Source organism: Palaemon carinicauda, chromosome 32 (assembly GCF_036898095.1).
Source record: "Palaemon carinicauda isolate YSFRI2023 chromosome 32, ASM3689809v2, whole genome shotgun sequence".
NCBI lineage: Eukaryota > Metazoa > Arthropoda > Malacostraca > Decapoda > Palaemonidae > Palaemon > Palaemon carinicauda.
The window spans coordinates 17,063,229-17,085,117 of record NC_090756.1 but is presented as its reverse complement, the minus strand read 5'-3'; the positions used below and the strand labels follow the sequence as shown (position 1 = coordinate 17,085,117).

At 46.6% G+C, this 21,889-nt stretch overlaps 1 protein-coding gene across 1 annotated transcript in view; it reads left to right on the top strand.

Annotated features, from left to right (window-relative positions):
• Positions 1-21,889, top strand: part of IntS11 (integrator complex subunit 11) — a 107,457-nt gene that overhangs the window by 8,602 nt on the left and 76,966 nt on the right. The window contains exon 2 of the mRNA XM_068356612.1: positions 16,137-16,221. Within this exon, the coding sequence (XP_068212713.1) occupies positions 16,137-16,221 (85 nt within the window). The remainder of the gene's footprint in view (positions 1-16,136; positions 16,222-21,889) is intronic.

Genomic DNA, 21,889 nt, shown 5'->3' with positions numbered 1-21,889 from the left:
ACTTCCTTACCAGGTACTTATTTATTTTATGTTTGTTATTTTGAATAACTGCTAAAATGAAATACGGGATACTTAGCTTCTAATGTTAACATGTATGCTGGTCTCCACCCACCACCCTGGGTGTGAATCAGCTACATGATCATCGGGTAAGATTAATATTGAAAAATGTTATTTTTCAATATTAAACTTACCCGATAATCATGTAGCTGTCAACTCCGTTGCCCGACAGAATTCTATGGAGGGATACGCCAGCTATCACAATACTAGAAGGGGGTGTATTTACCAGCGCCACCTGTGGCCAGGTACTCAAGTACTTCTTGTTGACACCTCCTCAATTATTCCTCTGTCGTGCTTCCGGCAAGACGTTCTGGGATACGCTTATGTTCTTGGAGTATTTTCACGACTTTGGTGAAGTATTTCTCTTTGATTTCGGCTGTCGCTTTACTGGAAAACTTCTATATTAGCTTAGTTAGCTTTTGGAATTAATTTGATTAATTTTGGTGACGAGAGAGTATGAACTCTCGTTCACCTTTCAATGGCCGACCCTTCCCTTAGACGGAAGTGTTGGTGTCTAAGAGAGTATAGACTCTCTTTCTTAATTTTGCTTAACAAAGTTATAGATTTATTTTATATCTCTCCGCCTCTTATAGGCCTCTTCGATTAACTTCCTTTTATTATAAACTCATTAAAATTAATTTTTATATTTGTTTATATTCGACCTTCCTAATAGTAGGCGGTCTTTTACCGAAGTTAATAAACTTTGAGCCCGTCATTTCGGTTTTACCTGTTAACATATTATGCTATTTCCGCCACAGAGTTTGAAAGATTTTCTTTGACAGTCTCGTACTGTTTTCAAAGCTGAACTAACGTTTTGTTTTGTCTCTGCAGTTGTTGACGTTCAGAACGTTCAACTTGCACTCTATCGTTACGATAGAGAGAGAATGTTCACGGTTTCACGTTGCAGTAAGAGTAACCGTGTCTAGCTTTTTGTTCATTCTTTCTTTACTTAATGGTTTTGATCCTAATAAAGGAACTTTTCAGTTTTTTCCTTTAACAATAATATGTTTTAACGATATATATGATTGGGCTCTTCTCTCAGGTTCTAAGTCAAGAGAGAGAGAGAGAGAGAGAGAGATAGAGACGGAGGGAGAAAGAGGATAAACGTTTCATTCAAGCCTGCCAGGCGTACGAGTAACGTCATTATCGATTTTTGCTCTTCTCCCTAGTCTCTTTAGGGGAAGAAACTAAACGTTTCTAGAGTGATCTAGTGTTTAGTCTCTTTCCAACCACTGATTTATCTTTCATTAGATTTTTCTGTTACATTGTAATTCTGTTTTCGCAATTACTAACTTTGAGAAAGGATAGAATTGCGTATTTCAGGTACAAACCACTTAAGTTTCGAGTTCAGTGAAATAAGTGCAAACAGAAATCAAAGTGATAAGTGATTAGTGCGTGAGGGTACTTTTGTGCGCGCCAGTCGTCCTCCCAGTCCGGGACCTCTTGCAAGCTCCCAAGCCCAGGGGAGAAGCAATGTCGAAGGGCATAAGGGTTCAGCAGGCCTTGATCGGCGCACAGAAGTATTCTCGGTGGTTGTGGGCGTGTCTTACCGAGACCGTCACTCCCACCCGCAGACGATTGAGCCCTTATTTTGCTCGTCTGCAGAAGAGATTAGGGGAGAAAATAAAGGCAGAGTAACGCTGGTCTCAGGTCTCAAGACTTCTTAAACGTTAAGTCCAGACCTATGCCAGACGTACGAAGTTAAAGTTCACAACCCGAATGCAGTCGTTGGGTTAGCTCTGACTCTCCTAAGTCATCAATTACACTCCGACTTAGAGGAGTAAGGTTCTGCCACAACAGATCTCTGCTGTTAAGGCTTTACCTCAGCAGAACTTAGTGTCTGCCGACCCCAAGTTAACTCTACTGCAGTCCATACAGTCACAACTTTCGGTCTTGATGCGTGAGTGTCGGGCTGAGAGTGTTGCACCGCCTGCACTCCCTCCACCTGTTCTCGCTGCACCTGTGCTCGCCCAGCCTGCACCTGCTCCGCCTGGTCGCAGCACCATCTGCCAGGCGTACGATGTTGTGAACTCTACTACAGTCCATGCAAGCACAGTTTTCGGACTTGATGAGTGAGTGTCGGGCTGAGAGTGTTGCTCCACCGCCTCCGCCTACACTCCCTCCTCCTACACTCGCTCCGCCTGATCACAGTACCATCTGCCAGGCGTATGATGTTGTGGACTCTACTACAGTCCATGCAAGCACAGCTTTCGGACTTGATGCGTGAGTGTCGTGCTGAGAGTGTTGCACCTCCTGCACCTGTGGTGCACCAACCTCCTGCACCCGTTCAGCCTGTGCTGCACCCGCCTGCACCGGTGGTGCACCAACCTCCTGCACCCGTTCAGCCTGTGCTGCACCCGCCTGCACCGGTGGTGCACCAACCTCCTGCACCCGTTCAGCCTATGCTGCACCCGCCTGCACCGGTGGTGCACCAACCTCCTGCACCCGTTCAGCCTGTGCTGCACCCGCCTGCACTCGCTGCACCCAGTCGCAGCTCCATCTGCCAGGCGTACGATGTTGATCCACTTTCGGAGTTTGCTGTTCACAGTGTTGTTCAGCCTCAGCCTTCTTTAAGGCAACCCTTGCTTTGGGATCAGGAGAGTTACACTTCCTCCTCCTCCCCTTGCTGCTCCTCCAGTGGTGCAACTCTCGGTTGGGGTACAACAACCTCTCCCCTCCGTGAGTCTGTCTGCTCAACCAGCGCTGCACCGAGTTCAACCCTCATCTAGGCAAGCTCATCTACACCATGCACTTGCGCCTCAGGAGCCTCAGCTTGCTAGAACTTTACCTTGTTCTGCGCAGCCTCAACCTTCTCATGCTCCACTCATCTCTCAGGAACAGGAACGGACTACTCCGCCTCCGTCCTCCGCTCAGCTGGTACAATCCTTGGGTGCAACTCTTGCTAGGAGTCAACCTCCTTCACCCTTGCACCTGCCTTCTGCTCCGTCTGTTGTTCAGCCTATGCAGTCTGAACCTCAGGTTTTCCCTCAAGTTGAGGAAACCTCTGTTGTTGTTCCAGCTCGTTCTGACTCTGCTGTTCAGCATACCATGGTTTAAACCCCATGCAAGCATGCATTAAGCACTCTAGCACTGGTCATGGAATTTCTGAGAAATGTTAAACGCCATGCACACGCTCTGCTTTCCTTTCAGCAGGCTCTGCTTACAGCAGGCTCTACTTCCTACATGCTCAGCATTCAGCATGCTCTGCATTCAGCATGCTCTGCATACAACATGCTCTGCATACAGCATGCTCTGCATTCAGCATGCTCTGCATACAGCATACTCTGCATACATCATGCTCTGCATACCTTACCGCATGCTTCTCAACACATCTTGGGTTGTTGCCAACTCACTAGACTGTCAAGCAGTTTCATAACGTTGCCTTCTAGTCTGCTGCTTTGCACCAGTGAACCCTCACTCAGAGAACTTAGCTTTTCTAGGATAAGGTCCCTGTAGATGAGAAAGTTCTTTTCTCCCTCCTTCTGATATTCCCTTGAGGACTCTGTCATTTGGAGGGAGCCTTTAGCTGCATAACCTCTTATGGACTTTTATTTAAGCATAACATGCTTACAGGGAAGGTAATGGTTACACTTCAGCCGCTAATCCCGTCTGTTACCACACCTGCTCCCATAGACCTTGAGCTGTGTTGCATGACATGCAGTCCAAGCTTAGTCCTTGTTAGAGGATTTTTTGTTTACGGAGTCAATGTGTCACGGGGAAGACGTTCAACAACCAACAGAAGGGACTTGTTGTGACGCAGTGGGCAACCTCAGCAACCCGTTAAGGAGTTGTCTGTACGACCCAGACAGTCTAGACAGATTCGGGTTGTCACTGTACTTCCTCGCTTGCCCATGATTGACAGTTTACAGACTGTGCAGCAGTATCATGATCTTGTGTCCGGCTCCGTCAGACGACTGGCTTTTAAGAGCTCCCTCAAGTCGTCGCTGTCTGGAGATTTTCAAATGGACTATGGATCTGACCAAGGAACTGGGCCTCCTGGTCAATTTTGAGGAGTCTCAGCTCGTTCCATCCCAGACCATTGTCTCCTTGGGTATGGATCTTCAGAGTCGAGCTTTTCGGACTTGTCCGTCGGCCCCAAGGATCTTCCAAGCCCTAGAATGCATCCAGAGCATGCTGAGAAGGAACCGATGCTTAGTCAGGCAGTGGATGAGTCTAACAGGGACACTTTCATCGCTGGCCCTGTTCATCGAGTTAGGGAGACTCCACCTCCGCCCCCTTCAGTATCATCTAGCTGCTCACTGGATAAAGGACATGACGCTAGAGACGGGCTCAGTTCCTGTTTCCGAAGAGATGAGGTCTACTCTAACGTGGTGGAAGAACAGCATTCTTCTCAAGGAAGGTCTACCATTGGCTGTTCAGTCCTCCGACCACCGTCTCTTCTCGGACGCATCGGACACGGGCTGGGGTGCGACACTGGACGGACAGGAATGCTCGGGAACATGGAATCAGGAGCAAAGGACACTTCACATCTATTGCAAGGAGTTGTTGGCAGTTCATTTGGCCTTGATAAACTTCAAGTCCCTCCAGCTTAACAAGGTGGTGGAGGTGAACTCCGACTACACCACAGCCTTGGCTTACATCTCCAAGCAGGGAGGGACTCATTCGAGGAAGCTGTTCGAGATCGCAAGGGACCTCCTCATTTGGTCAAAAGATCGAAAGCTCACGCTGGTAACGAGGCTCATTCAGGGCGATATGAATGTCATGGCAGATCGCCTCAGCCGGAAGGGTCAGGTCTTCCCCACAGAGTGGACCCTTCACAAGAATGTTTGCAGCAGACTTTGGGCCCTGTGGGATCAGCCAACCATAGATCTATTCGCTACCTCGATGACCAAGAGGCTCCTCTTGTATTGTTCTCCGATTCCAGACCCAGCAGCAGTTCGCGTGGATGCCTTTCTGCTGGATTGGTCCCATCTCAACCTGTATGCATTCCCGCCGTTCAAGATTGTCAACAGGGTACTTCAGAAGTTCGCCTCTCACAAAGGGACACGGCTGACGTTGGTTGCTCCCCTCTGGCCCGCGAGAGAATGTTTCACTGAGGTACTGCTATGGCTGGTCGACGTTCCCAGGACTCTTCCTCCTAGAGTGGACCTTCTGCGTCAACCTCACGTAAAGAAGGTACTCCCAACCTCCACGCTCTTCGTCTGACTGCCTTCAGACTATCGAAAGACTCTCAAGAGCTAGAGGCTTTTCGAAGGAGGCAGCCAGAGCGATTGCCAGAGCAAGGACGACATCCACTCTCAGAGTCTATCAGTCTTTATGGGAAGTCTTCCGAAGCTGGTGCAAGGCCAATGCAGTTTTCCTCAACCAGTACCAATGTAACCCAGATTGCTGACTTCCTGTTACATCTAAGGAACGTAAGCTCCCTATCAGCTCCTACGATCAAGGGTTACAGAAGTTTGTTGGCAGCGGTTTTCCGCCACAGAGGCTTGGATCTTTCCTCCAACAAAGATCTACAGGACCTCCTTAGGTCTTTTGAGACCTCAAAGGAACGTCGGTTGTCCACTCCAGGCTGGAATCTAGACGTGGTCCTAAGGTTCCTAATGTCATCAGGATTTGAACCGCTCCAATCAGCCTCTTTTAAGGACCTCACATTAAAAAACTCTTTTCCTCGTGTGCTTAGCAACAGGTAAAAGAGTAAGTGAGATCCACGCCTTCAGCAGGAACATAGGTTTCACATCTGAAACGGCTACATGTTCCTTACAGCTCGTTTTTTTGGCTAAAAACGAGCTTCCTTCCCGTCCTTGGCCTAAGTCGTTCGAGATCCCAAGCCTGTCCAACATGGTGGGGAACGAACTGGAGAGAGTACTTTGCCCAGTTAGAGCTCTTAAGTACTATCTAAAGGTCAAAACTATTACGAGGACAATCAGAAGCCTTATGGTGTGCTATCAAGAAGCCTTCTCTACCAATGTCTAAGAACTCAGTTTCTTACTACATCAGGCTTCTGATTAGAGAAGCAAATTCTCATCTGAAGGAAGAAGACCTTGCTTTGCTGAAGGTAAGGACACATGAAGTGAGAGCTGTGGCTACTTCAGTGGCCTTCAAACAGAACCGTTCTCTGCAGAGTGTTATGGATGCAACCTATTGGAGAAACAAGTCAGTGTTCGCATCATTCTATCTCAAAGATGTCCAGTCTCTTTACGAGTACTGCTACACCCTGGGTCTATTCGTAGCAACGAATGCAGTAGTAGGCGAGGGCTCAGCCACTACATTCCCATAATCCCATAACTTTTTAACCTTTCTCTTGAATACTTTTTATGGGTTGTACGGTCGGCTAAGAAGCCTTCCACATCCTTGTTGATTTGGCGGGTGGTCAATTCTTTCTTGAGAAGCGCCAAGGTTAAAGGTTGTGATGAGGTCCTTTAGTATGGGTTGCAGCCCTGTATACTTTAGCACCTTTGAGTTGATTCAGCCTCCCAAGAGGAACGCTGCGCTCAGTAAGGAAGACGATCTTATTAAAGGCAGAGTAACGGTTCAAGTCGACTTCCTTACCAGGTACTTATTATTTCATTGTTATTGTGGATAACTGATTATATGAAATATGGGATACTTAGCTATCCTTTAATCTTGTACACTGGTTTTCACCCACCCCCCTGGGTGTGAATCAGCTACATGATTATCGGGTAAGTTTAATATTGAAAAATGTTATTTTTATTAATAAAATAAATTTTTGAATATACTTACCCGATAATCATGATTTAATCGACCCTCCCTTCCTCCCCATGGAGAACCAGTGGACCGAGGAATAATTGAGGAGGTGTCAACAAGAAGTACTTGAGTACCTGGCCACAGGTGGCGCTGGTAAATACACCCCCTTCTAGTATTGTGATAGCTGGCGTATCCCTCCATAGAATTCTGTCGGGCAACGGAGTTGACAGCTACATGATTATCGGGTAAGTATATTCAAAAATTTATTTTATTAATAAAAATAACATTTTCATTAGTAAAATAAATTTTTGAATATACTTACCCGATGATCATGAATTTAAGGACCCTCCCTTCCTCCCCATAGAGAACCAGTGGACAGAAAATTGAGTTCTTGTTGACAAGAAGTACTTGAGTACCTGCTCACAGATGGCGCTGTTGTGTACACCCCCACCTGTATAGCGATCGCTGGCGTATCCCGACCTTAGATTTCTGTCGGGCAACGGAGTTGACAGCTACATGATCATCGGGTAAGTATATTCAAAAATTTATTTTACTAATGAAAATAACATTTTTATCCCTTATTTCCTTTTTCACTGGGCTATTTTCCCTGTTAGAGTCGTTGGGCTTATAGCATCTTGCTTTTCCAACTAGGGTTGTAGTTTAGCAAGTAATAATAATGATGATAATATAAATACCCACTATCTAAGCTTAATAGAGGTAATGGGGAGGGTGTGCATTAACTTCCCCTTTAGTGACATGTCTAGTTAGGTAAGGATAGGTGAGATTACCCTTTTCTATGCCTTAGACAACCCAAGTCCGCCAATCTACAAACTTTCCAATGTCATAGCTTGGCTATTTTGAATGTTTGGCCTTTTTTTACCGTCAGGCTTAGACTATAGGCTAGTTCGTGTACAGTTCAACTGAACTGATTTTCTTTCAGCCACTTACCACACAGTAAGCTTCAACCTAACTTTTACCTGTAGCTTGGTGGTTGGTAGTCAATGCAAAACAGAATTTAATTTGTGTAGCTGTTGACCCAAATGGAAACAAGTTTTCAAATAATAATAATGTATGGAAAATAATTAAGTGGCTGAATAGTTTTTCACATTTTGTGAGAAACAAAAAATAGTTCTGCTTCATCTTAGATCTATTGAAGCCTAACTTTGGGTACTAGCTCCTAACTTGATCTGGGGGATTGACCTAGAGTGCCATCATACAATGCTTATTACCCAAGTACCATAGACATATACTGTATTTATACACTAATTTTTCAATATTAAACTTAGCCGGTGATCATATAGCTGCAACTCTGTTGCTCGACAGAAAAACCTACGGTCAAAATACGCCAGCGATCGCTATGCAGGTGGGGGTGTACATCAACAGCGCCATCTGTCGAGCAGGTACTTAGTACTCCAAGTAAACAAAGAACCAATTTTCTCTCTGTCGGGCTACTGACAAGACCTACTAATACGCTGTTACTAACTGGTTTTGTTTTCACAACTATTTGGTGAAGTACACTATTCTAGTTTTGAGCTTTCGCTATGCAGGGGTTTTATCTTCATCTCAAAACTTGAACTCGTTTTGGATAGATTTAATTATGGTGACAAAGAGAGTATGGACTCTCTTTCACTTTTAAATGGCCGACCCTTCCCTTAGACGGAAGTGTGTTTAGGTTTTTAGTATTTTGCTTAACACGTTATAGATCTATATATTTAATATCTCTCCGCCTTTATTAGGCCTCTTCGATTAACTTTCCATTTATTATAAACATATAAAAATAAATTTTTATGTTTTGTTTATATGCGACCTTTCCTGATAGTAGGCGGTCCTAACTTGGAACCGAAGTTAATCAACGTTGAGCCCGTTATATCGTATTTAGCCTTTAAAGAATTTAAAACTTTTTAAATTTAATGTTTTATGAAAGAATTTCTTTGATAGTCTTCGTACTGTTTTCAAAGATGAACTAACGTTTAGTTTTTTAGACTACGCAGTTGTTGACGTTCAGGACGTTCAACATGCGCTCTATCGTTACGATAGAGAGAGAGTGTATCACGGTTTCACTTTGCAGTAAGAGTAAATCGATTCTGACGTTTCGTTCATTCTTTCTTAGCTTAAATGGTTTAAATTCTAAATTAAAGAAACTTTTTATTTGGAAAACCTTTCAGTTTTTTCCTTTAGCCAAATAACATGTTTTTTTTTGACGATATATAATTGGGCTCTTCTCTCAGGTGCGAAATCAAGAGAGAAAGAGAGAGAGAGATAGAGACGGAGGGAGAAAAAAAAAAAAAAAAAAAACGTTCCGTTCAAGCGGGTAACGTTGTTCTCGTGTTACTCTCCTCCCTAGTCGCTGTACGGGGAAGAAGGTAAAACGTTTCTAGGGTTTTATTCTTGTCCCCAGGCTATGTGCGGTGAGAGATTGTAAACGTAGTTTTTTTCAATATTAATCTTACCCGATGATCATGTAGCTGTCAACTCTGTTGCCCGACAGAAATCTACGGTCGGGATACGCCAGCGATCGCTATACAGGTGGGGGTGTACACAACAGCGCCATCTGTGAGTAGGTACTCAAGTACTTCTTGTCAACAAGAACTCAATTTTTCCTCTGTCGTGCCACCGGCAAGACCTACTAATACGCCGTCCCTAACTGGATTTGTTTTCACAACTTTTTGGTGAAGTACACTATTCCAGTTTTGAACTTTCGCTATGCAGGGGTTTTATCTTCATTTCAAAACTTGAACTCGTTTTGGATAGATTTAATTATGGTGACGAAGAGAGTATGGACTCTCTTTCACTTTTTAATGGCCGACCCTTCCCTTAGACGGAAGTGTTGGTGTCGAAGAGAGTATAGACTCTCTTTCACTTTTAATGACCGACCCTTCCCTTAGACGGAAGTGTGTTTAGGTTTTTGGTAATTTTGCTTAACAAAGTTATAGATTTATTTTATATCTCTCCGCCATTTATAGGCCTCTTCGATTAACTTTCCATTTATTATAAACTTATAAAAATTAATTTTTATGTTTGTTTATATGCGACCTTTCCTAATAGTAGGCGGTCCTTACTTGGAACCGAAGTTAATTAACATTGAGCCCGTCATATCGTATTTCCTGTTAAGAATTTATGCTATTTTAATTTTAATGTTTTTGAAAGAATTTCTTTGATAGTCTCGTACTGTTTTCAAAGATGAACTAACGTTTAGTTTAGTCTCCGCAGTTGTTGACGTTCAGAACGTTCAACATGCGCTCTATCGTTACGATAGAGAGAGAGTATTTCACGGTTTCACGTTGCAGTAAGAGTAAACCGATTCTAGCGTTTCGTTCATTCTTTCTTAGCTTAAATGGTTTTAATTCTAATAAAGGAACTTTTTATTTGGGAAACCTTTCAGTTTTTTTTTTTCCTTTAACAAATAATATGTTTTAACGATATATAATTGGGCTCATCTCTCAGGTTCTAAGTCAAGAGAGAGAGAGAGAGAGAGATAGAGACGGAGGGAGAGAGAGGAGGATAAACGTTTCGTTCAAGCGGGTAACGTTGTTCTCGTTTTTCTCTCTTCTCCCTAGTCGCTATAGGGGAAGAAGGTAAAACGTTTCTAGAGTTTTATTCTTGTTCCCAGGCTTTATGCGGTGAGAGATTTTAAACGTAGTTTATTTGATCTAGTGTTTAGTCTCTTTTCCAGCCACTGAATTCTTTATCTTTCATTATGTTTTTCTGTTACATTGTAAAACTGTTTTCGCAATTACTACCTTTTAATGAAGGATAGGATTGCGTGTTTCAGGTACAAATCACTTAAAGTTTCGAGTTCAGTGAAATAAGTGCAAACAGAAAATCAAAAGTGATAAAGTGATATGCGCAAAGTGTTACAGTGTTGCGTTCGAGGGTTCGTTTGTTCGTGCCAGTTGTTCACCTTGTCCGATACCTCTTACAAGCTCCCAAGCCCAGGGGAGAAGTAATGTCGAAGGACTTATGGGTTCCACAGGCTTGATATACGAACAGACGTTTCCCTCCGTGGTTTCGGGTGTATCTACACACGTTGCCGACGTGATCACCCCACCCACACAAAGACGAGAGAGCCCATTTATTCCTCGTCTGCGGAAGAGGTTTCTCGCAGAAACCATGGACCAAATCTTGCAGCTTTTAAGTGCAAGTCGGTCCCTTCCGCGCAAGTCCAACGGCCTAGGTGTAGCCACTGGGTCAGTTCGGACTCGCTCCAGTCATCCGACGACTGCACACCTCCCAAGAGAGGCAAGGTGGTACCGCAACAGGCAGTAACTCCGTCTGTTGCCGCACCAGCTGTTTTAGACCCTCAGTCACAACGGACAGTAGCTCCGTTTGTTTTTGTCTTTCATAGACCCTAGTGGTCCATGCTGCAGACTATGCAGTCTCAGCTTGCGGCATTCATGCAGGAGTATCATGCTGAGAAGGTTAACACTGCACCTGTTAACCTACAACCCGCCGAGGTTGTGCGCTCAGCAGATACTGCGGCTGCCTGCTCCCACACTCCACCTGTGAGAGCTCCTCCACCGATGCGCAGTCCACCCTGCCAGACGCATGTTCTTGCTGCTCCATCCGTTGACATGCGTGAGCTTCCGCATCAGCAGTGGGAAGGTGCTGTAGAGCTGCCGGGTTCCAGCACTATGCGGCTTTCTCCGCAACCCATGCAGCATGCTCCGCATACCATACAGCATGCTCCGCATACCATACAGCATGCTCCGCAACCCACCGCAGCCCCTCCCACGCTCCAGCACTCTGCTTTTGTTGTTGCCAGCTCCCACACTCCGACTGCGGAGAAGGTTGACGATGCACCCTTGGGCCTACACCTCCCACGGTTGTGCGCTCGGCATGGCTTCCTGCTCTCACACTCTTGTTGTGAGAGCTCCTCCACCCATGCACAGTCAACCCTGCCAGATGTATGATGACTCCCACACACAGAGCACTCCGTTGCCGTGCGTGAGCTACCACAAGCTGCCGTGTTTTGACACGGTGTGTCAGCCTCCGCAACACACTGTGGTTACCACCACTCGCCCGCAGCAAACTAGTCAGTCAGGAGTTGAGGCTTCCCCACACAACTTTGGTTGTTGCCATCTCACAGACTGTCAAACAGTTACATGACGTTGCCTTCTGGTCTGCTACTTATACACCAGTGCTGTATGTCTTCACGCTCCTGTTGTGGTTGACAGTTCAGTTTTTGACAGTTCACAGACTGTCAAGCAGTTTCATAACGTTGCCTTCTGGTCTGCTGCTTTTGCACCAGTGAAACCCTCACTGAGAGAACCTAGCTTTTCTCGGATATGGTTCCTGTAGATGAGAAAGTGCTGGTCTCCCTCCTTCTGATATTCCCTTGAGGACTCTGTCATTTGGAGAGGAGCCTTAAGCTGCTTAGCCTCCTATGGACTTTAATTTAAGCATAACATGCTTCCAGGGAGGGTAAATGGTTCCGCTTCAGTCGCTAACCCCGTCTGTTGCCACACCTGCTCCCATAGACCTTGGGCTTTGTTGCAAGACATGCAGTCCAAGCTTAGTCCTTGATAGAGGATTTTTTACGGAGAAGAACCTTCTTGCCAACGACCTTCCTACCGGTTGGTTGTACGCCCTGTTGACGCTGAGGTATCCTACTCACGTCCGCCAGTTGAGATGGTTCCTCCACCGGTGCGACCCAGTGTGGGTTGCCAGTCGCACGTTGACGTTAAGCTACTCTCGGAGGTGGTTGTGGACGTTCAGTGTTTCACTGGGAAGACGTTCAACAACCAGCAGGGTGACTTGTTGTGATGCAGTGCGGCAACCTCAGCAACCCGATAAGGGGTTGTCTGTACTACCCAGACAGTCTAGACAGTTTCGGGTTGTCGCTGTACTTCCTCGCATCCCCATGGTTGACAGTTCACAGACTGTGCAGCAGTACCATGATCTTGCGTCCGGCTCCGTCACGCATCCACCAGTGCGACCGGATTCAGCGAGTCAGACGTTGCCCACTCCGTTGCCGTTTCCTCATCAGTTTCGGATGAGGAACCCTCTGATGAGGACGTTGCTGAACAAGACGATCAACCCCCAGCCCTGCTATCCATCCAGAAGATGCTGAAGAAGGAACGCTGCCCAGTCAGGCTGTGGATGAGTCTGGTAGGGACACTGTCATCCGTGGATCAATTTGTGTCACTAGGAAGACTACACCTCCGTCCTCTTTTATACCATCTAGCTTTTCACTGGAAAAAGGACAAGACGCTAGAAGCGGTCTCGATCCCGGTTTCCGGAAAGATAAAGTCTTGTCTGACTTGGTGAAAGGACTATATCAACCTTAGAGAGGGTCTTCCCCTGACTGTTCAGACTCCCAACCACGTTCTCTTCTCGGACGCATCGGACGTAGGCTGGGGTGCGACATTAGACGGTAGGGAATGCTCGGGATTATGGAACTCGAGTCAAAGGACAATGCATTTCAACTGCAAGGAGCTACTGGCAGTACGTCTGACCTGGAAAGCTTCAGGTCTCTCCTTCAAGGCAAAGTGGTGGAGGTGAACTCGGACAACACCACGGCTTTGGCGTACATCTCCAAGCAAGGAGGGACCTACTCTCTGACATTGTACGAGATTGCAAGGGACCTCCTCACCTGGTCAAAAGGTCTAGACATTTCACTAGTAACGAGGTTCATCCAAGGCAACTTGAATGTCATGGCAGATTGTCTCAGTCGGAAGGGACAAATAATTCCAACAGAATGTACCCTCCACAAGGATGTATGCAAGAGACTTTGGGCCACCTGGGGCCAGCCAACCATAGATCTCTTCGCAACCTCGATGACCAAGAGGCTCCCAATATTTTGCTCACCAATCCCGGACCTAGCAGCAGTTCATATAGATGCCTTTCTACTAGATTGGTCACATCTAGATCTATATGCATTCCCTCCGTTCAAGATTGTCAACAAGGTACTGCAGAAGTTCGCCTCTCACGAAGGGACAAGGTTGACGCTAGTTGCTTCCCTCTGGCCCGCGAGAGAATGGCTCACCGAGGTACTTCGATGGCTAGTAGACGTTCCCAGAACACTTCCCCTAAGGGTGGACCTTCTACGTCAGCCACGCGTAAAGAAGGTACACCAAGGCCTCCACGCTCTTCGTCTGACTGCCTTCAGACTATCGAAAGACTCTCGAGAGCTAGAGGCTTTTCGAAGGAGGCAACCAGAGCGATTGCTAGAGCAAGGAGAACATCCACCCTTAGAGTCTACCAATCGAAATGGGAAATCTTCCGAAACTGGTGCAAGTCAGTATCCGTATCCTCGACCAGTACCTCTGTAACTCAAATAGCTGACTTTCTCTTATATCTGAGGAAAGAACGATCTCTTTCAGCTCCCACTATCAAGGGTTACAGAAGCATGTTGGCATCAGTCTTCCGTCACAGAGGCTTAGATCTTTCCAACAATAAAGATCTACAGGACCTCCTTAAGTCTTTTGAGACCACGAAGGAGCGTCGTTTGGTTACACCTGGTTGGAATTTAGACGTGGTTCTAAGATTCCTTATGTCAGACAGGTTCGAACCGCTACAATCAGCCTCCCTGAAAGATCTCACCTTTAAGACTCTTTTCCTGATATGCTTAGCCACAGCTAAAAGAGTCAGTGAGATTCATGCCTTCAGCAAGAACATCGGATTCTCATCCGAAACGGCTACATGTTCTACAACTTGGTTTTCTAGCCAAACACGAGCTGCCTTCTCGGCCTTGACCAATATCGTTCGATATTCCAAACTTATCGTATGGTTGGAAATGAACTAGAAAGAGTCTTATGTCCTGTAAGAGCTCTTAAGTTCTATTTAAAAACCTTTACGAGGCCCGTCTGAAGCTTTATGGTGTTCAGTTAAGAATCCATCTTTGCCTATGTCAAAGAATGCTTTATCCTATTTTATCAGACTGTTAATACGAGAAGCTCATTCCCATCTGAATGAGGAAGACCAAGCTTTGCTGAAGGTAAGGACACACGAAGTTAGAGCTGTCGCAACTTCCGTGGCCTTTAAACAAAATAGATCTCTGCAAAGTATAATCGACGCAACCTATTGGAAAAGCAAATCAGTGTTCGCGTCTTTTTATCTTAAGAATGTCCAGTCTCTTTACGAGAACTGCTACACTCTGGGACCATTCGTAGCAACGAGTGCAGTAGTGGGTGAGGGCTCAACCACTACAATTCCCTAATTCCATAACCTTTTTAATCTTTCTCTTGAAATGTTTTATTATTGTTTTTGGGTTGTCCGGAAGGCTAAGAAGCCTTTCGCATCCTACTTGATTTGGCGGATGGTCAAAATCATTTCTTGAGAAGCGCCTAGATTAGAGGTTTTGATGAGGTCCTGTTGTATGGGTTGCAACCCTTGATACTTCTGATCCTAGGGGTCGCTCAGCATCCTAAGAGGATCGCGAGGCTCCGTAAGGAAGACGTACTTAAAAAGGCAGAGTAATTGTTCAAGTCGACTTCCTTACCAGGTACTTATTTATTTTATGTTTGTTATTTTGAATAACTGCTAAAATGAAATACAAAATACTTAGCTCATAATAATGTAAACATGTAATGCTGGTCTCTACCCACCCCCCTGGGTGTGAATCAGCTATATGATCACCGGCTAAGTTTAATATTGAAAAATGTTATTTTTATTAATAAAATAAATTTTTGAATATACTTACCCGGTGATCATATATTAAAGGACCCTCCCTTCCTCCCCAATAGAGACCCAGTGGACCGAGGAGAAAATTGGTTCTTTGTTTACTTGGAGTACTAAGTACCTGCTCGACAGATGGCGCTGTTGATGTACACCCCCACCTGCATAGCGATCGCAGGCGTATTTTGACCGTAGGTTTTTCTGTCGAGCAACAGAGTTGCAGCTATATGATCACCGGTTAAGTATATTCAAAAATTTATTTTATTAATAAAAATAAAATTTTTATCAAAATCCACTATGTTGCTCTTTCTTGAAGGTACACTCAGCCACACTATTCTATCTGTTTCCTTATTTCCCTTCCTTACTGGGCTATTTTCCCTGTTGGAGCCACTGGGCTTACAGCATCCTGCTTATCCAAGTAGCTAGATGTAATTATAATAATGCATTTACGTAAAAAAAAAATTCTTTCCAGTACTCGTGCTTACTTCAGAAAATATTTAGTCAGTAAATGCTTTGGTTTAGAAGGAACCTGTTGGGGAAAGACAATCAAGAGGGAAGCAGAGAATTAGATGGTGGGATATGGTGAAAGATGGGATGGAGAGAAGAGGTTCGGTGGAAGAGGATGCCTTTGATAGAAGGCATTGGAGAGGGTGCATCAGGCAACCGACCCCTTAATGTAGGGAAAGGAGGAGGATTCATAAACTCTAACTTCATGTCATCTAACGCTTACAATAATCTTAGGTGCTGTAATTGTTTTCTTTATTCTGCACAGTTTTAATGTAGTTTTATTATTTCAGGTGCCGGCCAGGATGTCGGGCGAAGCTGCATCCTGGTGACGATTGGTGGCAAAAATATCATGTTAGACTGTGGAATGCATATGGGGTGAGTTGTGATGCGGGAACAGTATAGTATATCAGTATTTTCAGTTGTTCCCATACTAACAAACATTCCGTTATTTATTTGGATTATCTTTTGGCAAAGATGGAAGGTAGCCATTAGACTTGAAGTGCGACGTGGCAACCCTGAATAACCGCTTTAGCTGGTAGGATGTGGGGTACCCAGCCACCTCTATATATACTTGCATAGATGTGAGGTACGTCACTTTTTCTTTTTGGCTCGGTAGAGATCAGCCGTCTCTTCTCTCTCCCTACACTGTCATTTGACTTTTTGATCTTTTCTTTTCAGGTGTGCATGTTTTCTCTTACGATTGCCTTCATGCAAACCTGTCGAGGGCGTGAGGGTGCCGCTTGCGGTACCTTCATGTCATCGTTGGAGACCGACCCGTATTCTCTGTGTCCTTTGTGCAGAGGGCATCGCTGCGAGCAGGGTTCGCCCAGCCTAGAGTGTAGGGAGTGGCCTGCCTCTCAAGAGGAGAGATTTGGAAGAAGAAGGCCAAGCGCGATCTTTCTCCCAAATCTATCTCAGAAGCTCCTTCTCGTTCGCACTTCCGAGGGACGATCGAGTTCTTTCTGGGAGGGGTTGTTACTTTCCCTAGGAGCAACTTCAGCTCCAGCCGCGGGAGAGACATTCTCCCTTTCAGATTTACTGCAGGTGTGGCCAACCTTATGGATTTCAGGACCAACTTCGAAGGAAGAACTTCTGCGTGTCCTTCAGCGTGGTGCTAGGAGGGACCCGTCTCCAGAGCCGTCAACATCTCACACTGGCATTGTGCGAAGTACATCTGTCGCCTTCTCCTGGACTTTCCACGCGTGGACGAGGTGATTGCTCGTGTTCGCCTCTCCAACGGCCTCCTGCTGACAACGACCCCACTAGCCATCCTGGGACCTCATTGTCCTGTAACCTCCAACCTTCCGTTTTTTCCTACAGGAACTCGTTGGTTGCAGGTGATGATCTTCCGGGGACCAGCACTCCTACCACCAGCAGCACGAAAGTACGACCATTGCCATCGCCTCGCCCTTCTGGACACACTTCCTCTGATTGCCGTTGGCGACGATCGGAAGATCAAATGGATTGTAGGTCATCACGATCCGAACGCTCTTCTTCCGGGAGTCGTTTTTGCTCCAGGGCTTAATGCTCACGAGACCTCCGTTCTCAATGCTCTCCTCGGAGGTGTTCCCCTTCACGAGGAGAAGTCTCATGATCATGCTCTGCATGATCACGAGCACACCCTAGACCTAGATCCAGATGCTCGCTTTCTAGATCTCCACAATCTAGATCACGAGGATGGTGCTTATGAGGACAGCGCACCCGTTCACAAGGGCGGCGTTCACGCTCGCGAGGTCACCGTTCACGAGAACGATGTTCATGTTCGCGAAGCAACGCCGCTCACGTTTGCGAGCTAGGCATTCACGGCACTCACGCCGTTCTCGAACGAGAGCTAGACACTCTCGTTCACGATCGCGAACCATGCGTTCACGATCAAGGTCTAAACGATCCTCGTCTAGCCCATAGCCCCTCAACGCGACCTTCACTCAAACGATCTCGGACTGAACAAAATCATGAGACTGAACGTCCCTCAGACAGGTGTCCGGCTAAACCCTCTCTACCGTTCACCGACTGGGGATTATTAGCAAAGCGTTTACCTATGCGACGTTTGGAAACGCGTCCCGATGTGATGCGTCCTACAATGCTCAGGGTTGTCCCTACTCGGAGACGTAGGTGCTTCTTTGCAGCAGCAGGGAGGCGTTAGACTACTTGGGATTTGCGGCCGTTGACGAGCGAAACTCACGATTTTTCGCGCGAATCTTGTGATATTGCGATCAATTCATGAGCAGATGTGTCAGAACCGTGAGCAAGTGCATTACCAACTCCTCCGCCTTTGACTCCAGCTTCTACCACCTCCAGCGGCAGGTCGATACCCTTTCCAGAGGGTTTCAAGGAGCCTTATAATAGGTTCACGGATATGCCTATTATTCTGGACTGTCCTTCTCGTCCATCGAAGGAACGTGTTCCTTTGCCACAAAGACTCTTCCCTGTGTGATCTAAGGCTCCTTCTAGAGATGCCCCCAGGGGACGTTCTCCTCCTGGACCTTCAAGGTAAGCCCATGGCTTACCTACAGGATCTGAGCTTCCTGCATGGATGAGCACTTTTCTCTTCGCGCTGCAGAAGTCTCTGGGTGAGGCTCTTCCTTCGCCACTGATCCTGTCAGAGCGACCCCTAGGATTCCTTTGGAATCCTCGTCGAGTTCGTCCATTGGGAGTCTGGACCCTTGAAGGAGATCAACGTCAGACAAGGCACACAGATCACCTTCATCCCGATTGCGTGCTGAGGGTCCTTATTCTTATGACTCTTACACAGCCAACCTACTCTTTACCCCAGTTAAGCCAAGGGAGACCTTGCCGAAGAGGCAGAAGAGAAGGATGAGAGGCGTAACACCACCTCACAGTGACGTCATCCACCCTAGGACGGGTAGGGACATAGGTTCGCCCAGGGAGATAACTGTCCATCCCTTCAATTCTCAAGATATTGAGGTACTGTAGTGCCCCCAGATTAGCATCCAATTTCCTTACCTCCTCCAGAGGAACAGCCTTCAGCTCCCGCTGCCAAAGGTTCGTCTGCTGGTGCCTCGAAAACCTCACAAGTTCCCCCTCCTAAGACTGCGGAGGAACGTCCTGTGCGTAGGGAGTCAAAAGACACCAAGACGAAACCCAAGAACGCTGTGGCAACGGAAGGTCATATGGCTGAGGCACAGAGAAGGTCCTCTGAGGCGGGTCCCTCAAGCAACACTGTTGACGACCCTGACCTACCCCAGGCTCTGAACGTGAGCCTGGAGGTAGACGACCCCTTGTATACCGATGATGAGAATCTTCCAAAGGCGGCTAGTCCGAACTTCAACTCTGAGCAAGAGAGACGTGAGTCGGAGCACACCTTTTGGCAGGTTCTCTCTTCCATGAGGGCCATTATTAGGCTGTCTACTCCCGGTACCACCACCCAGGAGGGTAAAGACATGGTTCCCGACAAAATATTCGAGACTAGGAAGCCTTCCAGGACCAGTGCGGGTTTGCCCTGGTCTAAAGGCTTGACAGCCGCCAAAAGAAGGTTATCGCTCAGATAGCCGGAACTTCTAGTCCCTTTAGGGTAGGTTCCTCCTCCCGGTCTCTTCCACTACCTTTTGTCTTACAAAGGAAGTACTATGAGATCGAATGGGAACCTCAGTCCACCATGTCCCTGACCCCTCAGTAGAGTCCCTAATGAAGGTCTTCTGACTCAAACACTCCTCTCTGAGGGCCTCCCTCTTAGCAGTTGAGCTTCTTAACATAGAGAGGCGTGAAATATACCATGCAGGTGGCTTCGTGGCTTGATCTCTGGCCAGGATCCTTGGGTTTCATGGTCCGCTCCCACGATCTTTTGAAGGATTCAGCAAGGAATACTTTGGAGTCTTTCCTGTTGTCAGGTACCTGAACTCTATTAGTTCCTGTCGCACCACTTTGTCAACTTGTGGGCAAATGCTATACTCAAGAGAAGGGATACCGTCATTGAGACATTCCACAAACAAGTGCCGTAGGTGGAAGTCTCCCGGCTGAGGAACTCCATCCTTGAGGGTTCTTCTCTCTTCGTCCCAGAGGAGATAGAGAGGGCTGTTGAACGATGGAGGAAATCAAACAGTTCTCTCCTCCATAGGGCCATGACATCAAGGCCCTATGGTAGACCTTCCCAGTCATCTCGTAGTCAGCAACCACCTTCTTCTCGCCCTTCAGCTAATAGGTCCTCAGGACCTACAAAGGTGTCTAAGTGGCCCTTGCTATCCAAAGGCCAGAAAGGGACCTAGTCCTTCAGAGGTAAGAAGTGAAAAAAGGGAAGTGGCCGAGGTGGTCACTCCCACTAGGAATGGTATTCCTCTTCACCTACCACCTGTGGGAAGATGCCTGCAGCACCTCTGGCAGAGGTGGCAGTTTTACGGGGCAGAACCCTGAACGGTTGAAGTGATCGCGTCCCGTTCATTCAATCTCTCCCTCCTCTGACTCAGGATCCGGTGCATCTAAGCTTGTATACGAAGGGATCAGCAAAGGAGCTGGCCTTCAGGGCCGAAGTCCAGAAGACCATGCTGCAGAAGGGCGCCCTCCAAGAGGTTGCGGACGGTTCCCCAGGCTTCTACAGTCGAATTTTTCGAGTGAAAAAGGCGACTGGAGGCTGGAGACCTGTCATCAATCTCTTTCCTCTAAACAAGTTTGTCAACAGATTCAGTTCAGAATGGTGAAGGCAGACACGGTCAATCAAGCAGTTTGTTCAAGGGACTGCATATGCACATTAGATCTAAAGAACGCATACTTCCAGATCCCAATCCATCCGTCTTCAAGGAAGTATCTAAGGTTCATACACAAGGAAAAGATATACCAGTTCAAGGTTCTATGCTTCGGTCTTGCAATAGCTCCTCAGGTATGCACGAGAGTGTTCGCCCTAGTGTCATCTTAGGCTCACAGGAACGGCATTCATCTCCTCGGATGTCTGGACGACTGGCTAATCCTGTCGGACTCAGAGACGACCCTTCTTCGTCACCGAGACATGTTTCTCGAGTTTTGTCAGGATCTGGGGATCCTGATAAATCGCGAGAAGTCATTACTGCAACCTTCTCAAAGGCTGGTATACCTCGTTATGATAATAGACACCGTCCAAGAGAGTCTTCCCATCAGATGAAAGAGTACACAGACTGAGAGAAGTGGCTGCACCTTTCCTCAGAAAAGAAGTCCTTCCGGCCTATCGTTGGTTGAGTCTTCTAGGTCATCTAACCTCTCATCCGTCTAGTTCCAAACGGCTGCCTCGGGATAAGATCCCTGCAATGGCAGTTGAAGTTTGTGTGGAACCAACACTTCGATCCACTGGACACTCGAGTTCCTATAACTTAGGATTAGGTGACGGACTTGAATTGCTGGATGGCAGACTAAAATCTTCGACGGACCAGAATCTTCTCGTCCCTTCTCTGGGTTTGATGCTCTTCACAGATGCATCAAAAGAAGGATGGGGGCCTCACCTGCTGCACCATATGGTCTTCAGCCTTTGGTCAGAGTCAAAAAGGTATCAGCACATAAATCTTCTAGAGATGAGAGCAGCCTACCTAGCTCTTCATCAATTCCAACAGTTGCTAGCAGGTCACTCTGTGGTGTTGATTAGCGACAACACCACAGTTGTGGCTTACATAAACAAACAGGGTGGTACCTTTTCATAGCCTCTATGCCATCTTGGAGTAATGATCCTCAGATGGTCAGAAGAACATATGGTGTCCCTATCAGCTCGCTTCATTCCCAGCAAGAGGAATGTGCTCGAGGATAATCTGAGTAGAGCGACTCAGATAGTAGGCTCTGAATGGTCTTTGAATCGTCAGATAGCCATCAAAGTCCTGACTTTGTTGGGTTTCCCGACTGTAGATCTGTTTGCAACATCTCTGAACAGCAGGCTTCCTCTGTACTGTTCTCCATTCCAGGACCCTCAGGCTTTATGGCAGGATGCATTTCAACAACGGTGGGACAACATCAACGTGTATGCCTTTCCCCCGTTTTTTCTGATGAGAAGACTGCCCAACAAGACCAGAGCATCCAAAGATCTAAGGATGATCCTTGTAGCTCCGCTCTGGCATCGTGCAGAGTGGTTTCT